Here is an 11,302-nt window from a genome sequence, read left to right on the forward strand (position 1 = left end):
GTTTTTGATGATGACAAAACATGTGTTTAAACGTGCGGAAAACGCTAATCAAAAAATCCCTTGGGCGAGATGGTGATAACTTCAGCTTTAAAATTTAGTATGGAGTCCAGAGAGCACTTGAAAAATTATATACAAATAAAATTGTTAAATTCATCTATAATTCTGCAGCTAATCATAAACATTTTTATTTCAATTTTTTTTCTGAACTGTTAAACAATAATCTTATTCTTATTACCACAAAATATTTCAACATGTGTTAAAAGAAATCATATATCATACATATGAAAAATTCAAATATAATAGGACTTGACTCCGGAACTATATGTGTCGACAAAAAAATTGAATTTATAACTCTGAAACTAAAAGGTCCTCTGGTGAAAGACGTACTTACGTACTAATAATAGCCATAATGCCAATACATGTTTCTCAATTTTCTGGTTATGTGGTGCAAAGATTCCAAGATTTTTTTTTGCAAAATAATAACCTGATTTTTATTTTCAAAATTAATTTGTTTTATGAAATAATTCGAGGTCCCTATGAATTTGATACCATACTTGAAAGCATACTTGAAACACACTATTTGCAAGATATTTTTTTATATCAGCTTTAACAATGACTTTGATAACAAAATTGTCATTATCAGAAATTACCAGATACAGTCGCTTTTTAGTTTCTTTTATGAAACTACGCTTATCCAAAATTTCTAAAAAATCTTGTGGACAGTATTAATGGATTTTGTTATCAAATCAGGAGAATCATTGCCGCAGGACAATTGATATAGTGCTTAGTTTCATATCTAATTCATTTGTTTTTTTGCGAACAAAACAAAATGGTTTATATTAGTGTTTTGAAATTTTACAGAAAATGAGAAATACTGATTCACCACTATAAGATAATGTTTTTTTTTTTTTTTTTTGCTTTCCGTCCAAATGTTAAATCTCCAAAATATTTATCTACAAACATTGTTTAATCTCATATTTTTCTCATATTGTAAATTTACCTGGCTGTAGGACTAATACTGTCGATGGCCATTTGGCCCTTGGGTCAATAAATTGCGTTTATTATTATTATTATTGAGAAATACATCCTGAAAGTAAGATCAATAATACAATCATAAATAGAAATCTGCCATTTATAATTCGTTGGCCTGATTTGTATGTTCTTCGGTTATAAGCCTAGATTTATCGTGTATACGAACGAACAGAATCACATTCCTTAGTGAGTCGAATACTTTTGACACTATTCCCTACTCAAAATTAGAAAATTACAGACATTGTGAAGAAATGATTAAAACTATCGGCTAGAAAATAAGCGCTAAAAACTTGATTGCTATGTGGCATTGATCCTCCTGACTCGGAACAAGATCCATAAATTTGAAGACAAAAATCAAGGAATCAAATTGAAAAAAATATTTCTCTGAAACTTGGAATGAAATACAATAAAACAATCGAAGCCATACATACATTTTATCATACTGAATCAATAATTTTTTAAACCTAAACCTGAAGTTTTTGAGTTATAAATGCTTAATTTGGTATTCAGAACCAAATGTCCTACCCCTACAATTTCATTATAATTTTTTCTTTTTATATGATTCTTTGCATATCCATATAAAAGGAAATTCTATTCATTCCACTGTGTAAAGTGTAAATATTTCAAGAGAGGATGAACATTCTTCCTCAAACGATTCTAAAGGTTCACTATTTGAAATAACAAACCGAAAAATATTTGAAATATTTCATATGAATATTCACACTACATGCTAAATAAAAAATCACTATCAGATGATGCTTTCATTGATACTGATGAGAAACATAATGAGTAAAACAAATTATCGCATAATATAGATCTAAACTTACCACTAGCAAATCTAACTAGACCTTCAGAGTATAAATAGACACGCAAAGGATTGAAGCTAGTTACAAGTACATATAACCTTAAATCAAATTTACTCCCATTTATCAAATAAGGATTCGCTATGTACTTCTGTACCACCAGATTAGTCTTTTTAGGTAATTGTGCCCACTTATTAATAACTTTTATTCCAACTCCTCTGGCAGAAGCAGGCTGAAAGTCAAGATCAATCCATAAAGATTTCAATTTTATGCCAAGTTGGGAAATTTATCAAGAATTTTTCCATTGGATTCGGTCCTCACTTGATCGAAATTCATTATATAGATGAAATTTAAGTATAGAACTCCTCATTTATCTCGGAAATGGATCGCACCATTATTATAGATTTTGGTGTGCAGGGATTATCAAATGGATCAACCTGTATATTTTTTGATTTTTGAAACCCTTAAGATATACCGAATATTTTTCATGCTGTTTTCTATACCTACATGACATAATTTTGGAGTTACAGCTGCATTTACATTATCTTAGCAGAATTTAATCTGTTACATTCAGATGGCAATGATTGAATAAACTTGTCAATTTTAAAAATCTTTATACGTTTGTTTAATGTTATAAGTACGCCCACATTGGAGTAGTAGAAAATTTAGATAACATATTGTAACAATTAAACCAATCTGAATTATTATAACTTCGGCTCTGTAACTGCCAAATTACAGCATTTAGGTACATGAAAAATATTCAGTAATTCTCAAGGATTTCAAATGGCAAGGATATACAGGGTGACCCCTTTGAAATAACCAAGTTTATTATTATTCCAGAGAAAGGAAATATCCAACATCAATGTAAATACCACCATAATCACACCAAAGTCTGTAAAAATCGTGCATCCGTTTCCAAGATACTTGATATGTGTCATACTTAAAACTCAGGTTATAGTTAAAATAAAAGAAGTAATTTCCAATAACCTTTTGATCATTACAACAATAGTTTACAATTTGCCTGAAGTCAAAACCATTGTTGCAAACATTCAAAGATTAGTGCAAATTACTTTGTTTATTTTATCTTTAGTTTTGTAATTAAATACAAAGTTTTAGTATGCACTTTTCATTTTTTTTAATACTTACTGGTTTTATAATAAACCATTCACCCCCAGCATTTTTATTCTCCCAATTGTACTTTAATTGCTTCAGCTCTTGAGGTAGAATATAAGTGTAAGGAAGGAATCCAAATCTGAAAAATAATCAACATAAGAACTAAATACACATTATTTCAAACTAAATAGCTTACTCTTTTAGACCATAGTTACTGATCATTCTCTGGAAATTCCGCCATAATCTATCCTTTCGTCCTAACTGGAAGGTTCCAGGAAAATGGTTAAGCTTTTGATTGTTTTTCAAAGATTTAAACATAGGTGACTTTATGTGCTTACCCCAAGTACCTATCCATTGATTAGATTCTGAAATTGAGGAATAAAAAAAATTAAAACACCTAAAATGAAAACACTGCAAATTCAACAAAATAGTTAATTTTTTCTCCTATCTCGAAGAGCTTGATGAGTTTCGGTTTGATGTTCTATGGTGTGAATTAAACACTCTGGATATTTTTCCTGTTCAGAAGAGGGTTATCAGAACTGTGTTTGGTATGGATTATCGTCAATCTTGCAGAGGAGTCTTCAAGAGGAACCATATTCTCACTGTTTATGCTCTTTATATTTACGAAGCGTTCGTTTTCATTATTTTTTTTTCATATTTGAATATTTGGAATATTATGAGCAGTACACAATCGGTTACAATATTTAAAAGTGTTTAACGAATCATTTCGGTTATGATATTGTCGTCTTCAGAAATTGAAAATTACTAACACAAATTTACGGAAATATCCCAAACTGCTTTCGCTAACTCATTAAAGCTTAACCTTACCACCAATCACATTTAAGACTCCGCTTTCTCATTTATACTTAAAACTGCAAAAATGGAGTATTATTGGGTGGTATGTAAACATTAATTAATTAATTTTCTTTCAAAATTTTGATTCCTTGTGCCTAAAAACTTTTTATTTGAATATTTCAGCAGAAGTGATCCTTGTACTATTTTTCCAGCATTATCTGAGGTACTAGACTCCCTACTCAAATTTAGGCTTACCAAATTTTTTGACAAATTCAAACTTCTCAACCACAAACAACATGGCTTTAAAACATAGATCCACAACAACTGCTATTGTCAATATTTTAGAACAACTATACAAGCACTTAGACGCAAAATAAATAAGTTAAATTGCAAGCACTTAGACGCAAAATAAATAAGTTAAATTGCATGTTACTATTTATCAAAAGCATTTGGTGCTACATAGACCATCAACTTCTACTAAGCAAGCTAGAGCTCTGACTTCAGAGGAGGTATTCTACAATAGAAGTCATACCTCGACAACAGAAAACAAGTAACTGTATGGAATGGGGAAACATTCAATTCATTGTGGTGCACCACAATGTTCTGTGTTAGGTCCACTGTTATTTGTGGACAACATCAATGATCTTCCACATATTATTACATGCACTGATCTTTGCTTATTTGATGATGTACAAGTATTTTGATCCACGGTCCAAATATTACTGATGTTGAATGAAAAACAAAATACTCACTAGCACAAGACAAATCTAACAAAGTACAAATGAACAATGAGCCCAAACATCAGCCAAGAAAGAATATCAGTGAAGTTATAGAAAAATTTGTGAGGAATATATTCAAAACACCAATAACAAAAGCTGTAGAGAATTATTCAAGAAACTGGGAATATTGACAGTAACATCACTATGTATCTTGTAATGTGTAATGTTTATGTCAATAAAGATAAATTTATTTTAAATGGGAATTATCATGATTATTCAGTTCGGAAGAGGCGAGATGTTAGTACCATATCAGTGCATTGACGCAAGGCGGCAGGATGTCAACACTGTCAACTACAACTGAGTGAGGCTCTACAACAGGTTGTCCCTGGAGATCAAAAGATTGGATAAAAAATCCTTCTAGAAAAAAGTTATCGGACTGTTGCTGGACAGGACCATATACAAAGTTATTGAATTTCTGAGGATTTATACATTTTCTAAATACTTTTTATTGCAATCTAAACACCTCATTTCATGAACTGGAAAAAATTATAAGAAAAAAAGGACAGGACAAACCTCTAGTAAACTCACTTCTAACCAATGGAAATCCTGAGTTTGATATAACTTTTCTAACTACTACTGGTGTTATAGTACTTAGTTTCCATTTGAAGAATCTTCTCCCTATAGGCATTTTTCTTGGTTCTTCAGCATTGAAAGAATTAAAACTTATATAAGGTGGAACATTTGGAAATAGACTTTCCCTAATTGGCCAAACAGAAGAATCACCACAACCTGAAAAAAACCATGTCATAAAATTAATTTGGCTACAATTTGTTATTTGAAAATTGCCTGTGTAAAAAAGAATGAGGAAAGCACCGACATGAAGTCAGGAGCTTTTTTCATCCCCCAATTGCACCCTTGAAGACCAAATAACTGCATATAGGTATACAGGGTGATTTATTAGCTCACCAACAAACTTTGACATATGAAAGGTCGTGTAATTATAACAAAAAAACATTAAGAGAAGATATGTGTGATTTCAATTATTTAAGGAAATAAATGGCTTCAAAAATTTAATTCATGTCGATTGATATGATTTATTAATAACAAATATGCTTTAAAACACTTGTTAGTAGGTGTTCTAATTTACGTGTTGTTTTACACAAAAATTGTAGCAGAAAGTTAGGACTTGATACTAAGTTACCTCAAAATGTAAGCTAACAGCAAGCATCATATTCATTTATGGTTATTGTAATGGAAAAGAGCGTCAGTGCGAGAATTTTAATTATATTATTATTATTATACCTACCAAGAACCGATTTCACAGGTTCCCCTTAAATTAAATTGCTTAAGCTTCACTTAACACATTCCACTTAAGAGGAGCTTAAATCGCTTTAAATTTAAGCCTAAGATTTGGTTCGGCTTAACGTTAAGTGGAGTTTAACTAATGTCAGATTTGACAGAAAATGCCTACAAATTACTCAAGTTGGAGTATCAAAGGTTGAAGGCTTTTGTGTGTTTATTTTTATATTATTTATGATGGATAATAATTTTTATTTGGGTGTTGATGCCTTTGGGGTTTCTGTGACAAATTGGAAGTAGAAAAAAAAATTTCATTTGTATGATGACTCATCATTCTTTTGAAGATTCAGGTTGACATAGGATTAATTTCCAAGAAAGAATGTAGAATAGGTAGTAGAATGAATGAACTAGAAATAATTGGGTATGATAAGACGAGGAAAATATTCTAGTTAAAGTGGACCCAATCAAATTCAATTTTTAGGACATCGAATATGTAATCGAAGTATAAAAATGTTTGAAATATTATTATTTTTTTATATTTATTTATTGAATCCCTTACGAACACCATCTAGACAGTAATTGCATGTAAAGTTATTCTCAATTCCAACGAATATGACTTGAAAATATATCTATATTAATATTCACCGTATTTCATTCAATGAAAGGATTTTGGCGAACAAAAACTTATAGGAAGTTATTTGAACACTGATGGATGACTAGAAATATCAAACCCATACAATGTTGCAAAAACACAACTGAATTACAAAAATGGCAATTTATTTTAGAAAATAACAGACGATAACTGGAATTCGAATAATCTTGAAGAACGCCACCTTACAGAACTCTGGTAAGTTCTAAAAAAGCAACAGTTGGACTATCTCAAAAAGTCTGAAATAAAATCTAATCAGTGCACACATCAGGGTTTCTATGTATCTTACTACTGACAATGAACTGACAAGTATATGTAGATGATTCTAGGCATACTTTTTTGTTATTAATTAATTATATAAATAAAATAAATATCGATAGACATGAATCAAACTTTTGAAGTCATTTATTTCCTTAAATAATTGAAATCAGACATAAATGTTCCCATAAGGTTTTTGTGTTAAAATAACATGACCTTTTATATGGCAAAGTCTGTCGGTGAGCTAATAAATCAAATATGTGGTCCCCAAGAATGAAATTGGCGAATGAAAGCAAGGGCGCCCAAGATTTTTTATTATTTTGATGTCAGCACAAAATTTTGCAAGAGGCTTGAAATTATCGTTTTTCAAATAAATGCACAACTAGGTTGAAATTGTTACTGAAATATTAGGTTTTTCGATATTCTTCTCTAATATTTATAGTTCTGAAAATTCTGCACTAATCTTGACATATTCTTTTTGAATTTTCACTGGTTCTGGTGAAGCGATCAAAATGAAATTTAGCACCAGGCTCTATATGGTCATTCTTCATCTAAATGCAAATGTTTATCTTTATTCAATCTGCAGTTTTGAAATGGTAAAAAAAAAACAAAATTTAGGATGGTCATATTTTCGAATTTCGCCCATTAACGAATCTAACTGCAGTATTTGAGATCCGTACCTATCTTAAAAATTTCTAGTTTCTAGGTCCAAAATTCGACACTGTGACCAAATGATAGAGCGATTGGTTCGGAAAACAAGGACTCAAAAAACCTTACCAGTATTTTCAATAGAGACAAGGGGCTCATGTCTCACACCATTTCTTGTACTTTCAGTTGGTGTTAAATCAGATTCCTGTGTATTTTCATCCATTTCTTTCAAACTAATATCTGAGTCACTGTAATCACTGAAATAAAAATACTCTCAAATTTTAAATAAGATGAAAATAAACTAAATAACATGTAAAAATATGTTCAGAAAGAATTTGTTAATTTAGTTTTAGCTAATTTACAAGTATAGGCCTTGTTACCAGTATACCTGTACTGACTTAAATAATTTGATTAAATTTAATTTAAATATTATTATAAAAATATGAAAATATCTTGAGTACATACTGAATGAAAGGATCCCAGAATATTCAACATATTTTTGATTTAATACTACAACAAAATATCATTATTTCGATTTATTGCAAGCATATTTTTTTTTGGTTCATAATTATTAGTGATGGGCATCCTCGGATAGAAATACTCGGTTAACCGATTTTCAAAATGCTTGGTAACATCAGAGCATCGAAATGTTCGCATCGCTAAATACTCGGCACTCTATCTTCAGTGCGGAGACTCGCATCTCGAAAGTCTTCGTTTGATTTTGTTATTTATAAGCAGTATCTACTTGTACTCGATGAGGAATCCTTGTACATTTCCGATTATTCAATTTACGATTCTCGTGCTCGTAGATTAAATCGTGATAATCGGGATAAGAAAGAATTAGGATTTAGGAATAACGAATAACAAAATAACTTGGACTTGATCAGCGAAGAATATGTGTGTGGGCGATCTTTTTTTTTGGGAATATTTCGCAGAACTCTACTGAAAACTGAGGTGTAGAATATTTGAATTTATCGGCGTTGAATAGTAGAAACTGAAACGGAAAAATGAAGATTAGTTGTTCCCCCAAAATATTTGGAAATTTTTTCACAAAATAGACACACAGCCACTTGATTATCAGCTTTGCTGAAGTATTTCCAAACAAATGACTTTTGGCTCCAGGACGCATTTTTATTTTCGGAAATAATTAATCGTTCCAAGATTAAATTATTTTCGTTGGAACATTCGAACTGAAATGTATGAGAGCTATCCCCTTTTATTTTATAGGAATAAGAGTTTCTAATAATTAATTAATTGCTTCGTACTTTTCTGGCTTCAATTCAGAAAATGTATTATTTTGTTGGGATTACTCTGACATGCCAAATGCATAATATTTACAATTTATTAAACTTCAACTCCAGTTTCAAATAAATTTGGAATAGGAACTCAAGTATTCCCTAATTATTGGTGTGAATGGAATAAAAAATTTAAAGATTTCATGAATGACATAAATCTCAGGCATCAGAGTGATTTCCCGAAGACGCATATTCAGCTGAGTAATGAATTGTTCCCGGTGACTGAATGAGCTGTTTCGGGCTGCAGCAAATAAGATCAGATGGGCCATAGTAATCGCCAACGTCCAATGAGGATAAGGCACGAGAAGAAGAAGAAGACTGAATGATCCAAATGTCTACCAAGTGATAAAATGTGTAGTTTATTACTTAGCGCAATGTATTCGGGAATCTTAGGCTATTGCCGAAAATATTTAAACATTTTTAACGCATTGAAGGTCATATTGCATACGTGGATTTTTATTCGAATAAAAATCCGATTTTTGAAATGCTCGGTTATCGAATAACGGATTATTGAAAACATTCGATTATGCCCAGCACTAATAATTATATTATATTATTATTAGGATATACCATGAAAATTTTGAATGTACTTGTACTTGACTTTCTTATGAATTCAGTTCAATTCACATTACTTTAAAATTTGGAATATATATATTTTGCTATAAACCCATTACATATCACATAATTATTAATATGTTTGAAAATAAAGTGAACATACATCTTAATTAGATTAATATTTCATTTAAGGGGGTTCTATTGCACTGCGACCTAATGGTCTATTGTGCCCAAACATACATCTTACATGTTAATGAAGTGAAAAAGATGTCAAACTTACCTATGTGAGTCTTCCATTTCAATATGACTCTTGGAAGACAAAGTGGTTTTAGTATTTATTCTTCTTACTTTTATTGTATTAGCCACTCTACCCCTAGTCTTAACTCGAATTAACTTAGTTCTTGATCTTCTTATAACTCTGGGGGAATCTCTAGAAATTACTTTAGTAGCTTTTTCATCCATTTTTTTATCTTTTGCTATAAGAGATTCTACCACCATCTCAGCTGAAGTACTATTCCTATAAGTAGAATTTCTCAACTCCTCCAATTGTTCTTTCAAATGTTCCATTTCCTGAGCATATAGAGATGAGAAATTTGGTTTTCTACTATCTTGAATGTTCTTATCGAAGTAAGTTCTGGTTTCATAGTGTATACTACAATTATAAAAATGGTTAGATCTAGAATCCTCTGTACAAAAACAGGGTTCAGTTTGGCAATACTTGTCTTTTTCATTTACATTTCTTAAGTCACTGAAATGATTGTCAGATATATTTTGAGGACTTGACTTCACTTCCAAGGGATTAGAATGCCCAATTTTACTCTTAAGGTGTTTCAATTCATCTAAACATTCAGTTTTCACAATAGAATTAAAATGTGATTGTATTCCTTCCAATTTTTCACATGTTTTTTGTAATCTATCGTCATATGGACATTTATTTATCTTTTCTTCTTGTAAAACAGATGCAGTTTCCGCATATTCAACATATTTAATTGTTTTTTCATAAGATTTGACCCTGTTTTCAAGACACTCAATATATTCTTTGTCATCATCTGACATTTTTAAAACTGTTACAGCCTCATTTGGTTGACAATTATTTGTATTCCTAATATATGAAGTTGGCAATTCACATAAATTTGATCTGAATCTACAACTCCCATAGTATTGATGCCCGTTTGTTTCATTCAAACATGAAAGTCTGCAACACTCATAAGGTTTGCCGAGTTGTTTTTGTTTTGTATCATACCAACTATCTTTCAAATTGTATTCAAGTTCCCTGTTTTCATATTGCTCATTAGGTAGGTACTTTTTCACACAAGTTTTCATTTCTTTTGTCTTTTTTTTACAAGGTTCACTACATTCACTAGAACGTTGTTTGTAGCAATTTTTTTCACAAGTTTTGCATCCACTTGCAAAAGAAGAGTATTTCCTAAGGTTTTCGTCTCTTGAAAGACTGTGATACTCCAATGGATATTCTTCCAATTTCAAAGGATTCCTATTAGAGGTTATATCATGACCAGGCATCTGAAATTAAGATGATTTTGATAACAATTCTGCAAAACTAATTCAACTCATTTACTAATTACTACCTTACTTCTACTTTAACTAGAAGTCAGAATTATTTTGATATCTATATATTTTCTAAAATAACTTCAAGGCACATTTTTCAAAATGAGATTTCTATTTGGAATTAAAACTTGAAAAAAGTCTAAGATAGTTTACCTTGAATTTTATGTGAAGATAAAACAGTTTTTATAATTCTAAGACAATCATCCATCGGACATCCATTAAAAAAATCAATTTATTATCTAATTTTACCGCGGTTCTTCGAGCGGGAAAAAATTTTATAACAAAAAGGTTAAGATGAAACTGAAACGAATAGCATAGCAGAAAATAAAGAAATATTTTTAATTTTCAATGTACAATGCCCCACATATATAAAAAAAGTAAAATGAAATTATTCGCTCTTAAATTCGGCGATTAAAAAATGGACCACCTTGGAAAAGATCAAAATGGATACATATGAACTACTTACTCTCCAATATAATCAGACTACTGAAACTCACTGAAATTGATAATAATATAATATAATAATTCCTGAAGAAAAATACTTTCATCCAGCTCTAACACAATAAAATA

General features: G+C 30.5%; 1 protein-coding gene across 6 annotated transcripts in view; it reads right to left on the minus strand.

Moving 5' to 3' along the window:
* LOC123682900 (tubulin monoglutamylase TTLL4-like) overlaps positions 1 to 11,167 on the minus strand; it is a 31,908-nt gene extending 20,741 nt beyond the window's left edge. For 2 of the 6 annotated variants that reach the window (XM_045621718.1, XM_045621714.1), the window contains exons 1-7: positions 10,886 to 11,167; positions 9,447 to 10,687; positions 7,446 to 7,573; positions 5,036 to 5,251; positions 3,145 to 3,313; positions 2,982 to 3,087; positions 1,860 to 2,067 (exon numbers count right to left, since the gene is read on the minus strand). In XM_045621718.1, the coding sequence (XP_045477674.1) occupies positions 1,860 to 2,067; positions 2,982 to 3,087; positions 3,145 to 3,313; positions 5,036 to 5,251; positions 7,446 to 7,573; positions 9,447 to 10,687 (2,068 nt within the window). In that variant the 5' untranslated portion in view covers positions 10,886 to 11,167. Of the gene's footprint in view, positions 1 to 1,859; positions 2,068 to 2,981; positions 3,088 to 3,144; positions 3,314 to 5,035; positions 5,252 to 7,445; positions 7,574 to 9,446; positions 10,688 to 10,752 lie in introns of those variants that run through there. The other 4 variants (XM_045621717.1, XM_045621716.1, XM_045621715.1 and 1 more) reach the window with 4 other exon arrangements.
* Positions 11,168 to 11,302: the final 135 nt, after the last annotated feature.

The sequence above is a fragment of the Harmonia axyridis genome, chromosome 6 (assembly GCF_914767665.1).
Source record: "Harmonia axyridis chromosome 6, icHarAxyr1.1, whole genome shotgun sequence".
Classification (NCBI taxonomy): domain Eukaryota; kingdom Metazoa; phylum Arthropoda; class Insecta; order Coleoptera; family Coccinellidae; genus Harmonia; species Harmonia axyridis.